The sequence below is a fragment of the Chaetura pelagica genome, unplaced genomic scaffold (genome assembly GCF_000747805.2).
Source record: "Chaetura pelagica isolate M959 unplaced genomic scaffold, ChaPel_1.0 scaffold68, whole genome shotgun sequence".
In the NCBI taxonomy this organism is placed as follows: domain Eukaryota; kingdom Metazoa; phylum Chordata; class Aves; order Apodiformes; family Apodidae; genus Chaetura; species Chaetura pelagica.
Genome location: NW_009954407.1, coordinates 3,873,168 through 3,875,542, shown reverse-complemented (window position 1 = coordinate 3,875,542; position 2,375 = coordinate 3,873,168). Strand labels below are relative to the sequence as shown.

Genomic DNA, 2,375 nt, shown 5'->3' with positions numbered 1-2,375 from the left:
GGGGGTCCGGGCGCCGCAGCGGGGCTGCGGGCGGAGGAACCCGTAGTTTTGCAGTGATTTCATCCGCAGAAGGACTGCACAAAATACTGATGTTAATGAATCATAACACTCCCCACACTTTTAATTCAATTTTTAATTCAAACTAAGTGGCTCCAGGATCAGCACCGTATTAATTAGAACAGCATTTGTCCACTCTTGTTAACATCAGTGAGACCCTCTTATCAACTGCTGCTGTAATAATTGTTAGTTACTTATTTTACACATCGAAAGCCAGTGAGTCAGCTCGCACCTGATGAAGAGGTGGTGCTGGCACTCTGGACTTTCTAGTCCTCTTTGATCACAGTATATTGCTGCTCCCGTGGAAGTGAAACACCTGCGCTAAAAATAACCGGGATAAAGTGACAGCACTGTAAAGACTTTGGCTTGACACAGTTGTGAATTAGTGAAGTAGCTCTTGTTGGCTGACAACAGCTCTGAGTGAAGAGCACAATCCATCATCACAAATCACAGATGCGCATTTTTAAGAGTAGAACATGTTAAGAAATAATCACATAAATGTGATTCCTCGTTTTTCCCCATGGACATGCTGAGATATTTTAACAGCATAGGCATGCTACATTTAGACCTGTAAAATTGTGTCTCCTTCCTACTTTGTGCTCATTTGCCTGCTCTTAAAGGGTCTCCACAGCATTGCCAGTTCTGCACAGGCGCCATGTGACCCCACGAGCTACGTCAGCCTTCCGATATGGCTTGTTTGCTCTGCTCTGAATTGTAGTCTGGAGAACATCTGCCTGTGGTTGCAGAGGAACTCAGTCCAAAGTAAGGGAAATAGATGGAGGAGGACACTGGAACACAGGGAACCAGCCATGAAACAGGCCTGAACCAGCCAAAACTGTGTGGGCTGTGTCAGAGAATTATCTAATTATTCCAGGACACATGGTTTGTTTTATCCTCATTGCTGCTTCCTGGCCCCACCTTCTAAAGTTAATTCAAAGCCCTGGTCTAGCAGCCTCCTATTTCTTATGTGCTTCTTGATATGCTATATGCATTTATCATCTATTCTGCCATGATTTTTTTCCTGCCAGTTGTTTTAACAGGGTTGGTCACTGTGGCTTGTTTGGGTTTTGAGTTGAGTTGTTTTGTTTGTTTGGGGTTTTTTTGTTTGTTTTGTTGGTGTGGATTTTTTTGTTTTTGTTTGCTTTCAGGGTTTTTTGTTTGTTTGTTTGTTTGTTTGCTTTTGATTTTTAATTAGTATGGACCTTTCAGTCCTAAATTCTTTTATGTGAATTTTTCTCTAGAAGCTCCAGAATATTATGTGCTAATAACTATGTAAGATTTAAACTAGAAAAATATTTATTTCAAAAATTGTAATCCTATTTGCAGCATATTTTACTTATGAAACCATAAATAAATTACCTCTATCTTGGGTTCCCATATGCTTTGTTTAATTTATTTATTTTTTTTCCTACAATAACCATGAAGTAGTTGGAAAACCCCTTTGATAGCATATGCTAGTGTAAAGTGAAATGGGTCAAATTTGGAAGGTTGATGCTAAAAAAAAACAATAAATAAGTTATCAGGCACTTTTTGAGATCATCCTGTTCAATCTCCAGCAGTGACTGGAAGATAACCAACTTTTGTCATGACCATCTGATTTAAAGAAGTTTGGATTACTATGCGTTTGTGTCCTAGTTCATCATCTGCCTCTCCTCCCATTTGTTTCCTGTACGATCCCTTCCCCATCGCCCATAGCCCCTGCACCTCCTCTTTGGTTGTTGCAGCCTGGTTCCCCACCAGATTCCTCAGCTTCAGCCCTTTTCCTGCCTCCCAGCTTCCCATCTGCCATTTCAAACATCTCTCATCTCTACTCCCTCCAGCAATACTCTCCTCTCTGGGCAAAAGCAGCACATACAGGAATATTTCTATTAGTCTAGAGTTGTGTGTCTGCATAAAGGTCACTTGACTACTAGGTTACTTTGCAAGCTATGTTATTTGCAAAACTGCAAAGGGACCTGACAGTTGGAAATACCTTGCTGATCTACCAAATCTTACGGAAATTTATCAAATCTTTCTAAAGTCTGTAATTCAAATTCACTGGTGCTTCAGAGTCCCCTAGGCTGGAAGACCAGTCACTCCATGAGTGAGTGCAATGTGACTGTGATACAGAGACAATGAACCAGAATCCAAGCCAAGGTCAAGTGCCAAGCCTCAGTGATCAAAATTTACTATAAATCAGGGAAGATAAATTGGATTTACTGATTATCTTACTTTCTCTGGCGAAGGTGGGGCTGTCTGTGGCTATTCATACTAAAATCCCCACATTTTTCTATTTTAAGAAGACAATAAACAGTTGTTAAAAGAAAAAAAGAAGGAAA

At 40.5% G+C, this 2,375-nt stretch overlaps 1 protein-coding gene across 1 annotated transcript in view; it reads right to left on the bottom strand.

Moving 5' to 3' along the window:
- WNT16 (wingless-type MMTV integration site family, member 16) overlaps positions 1 to 1,743 on the bottom strand; it is a 14,178-nt gene extending 12,435 nt beyond the window's left edge. The window contains exon 1 of the mRNA XM_010004329.1: positions 1,636 to 1,743. Within this exon, the coding sequence (XP_010002631.1) occupies positions 1,636 to 1,743 (108 nt within the window). The remainder of the gene's footprint in view (positions 1 to 1,635) is intronic.
- Between the last annotated feature and the right edge of the window lie 632 nt (positions 1,744 to 2,375).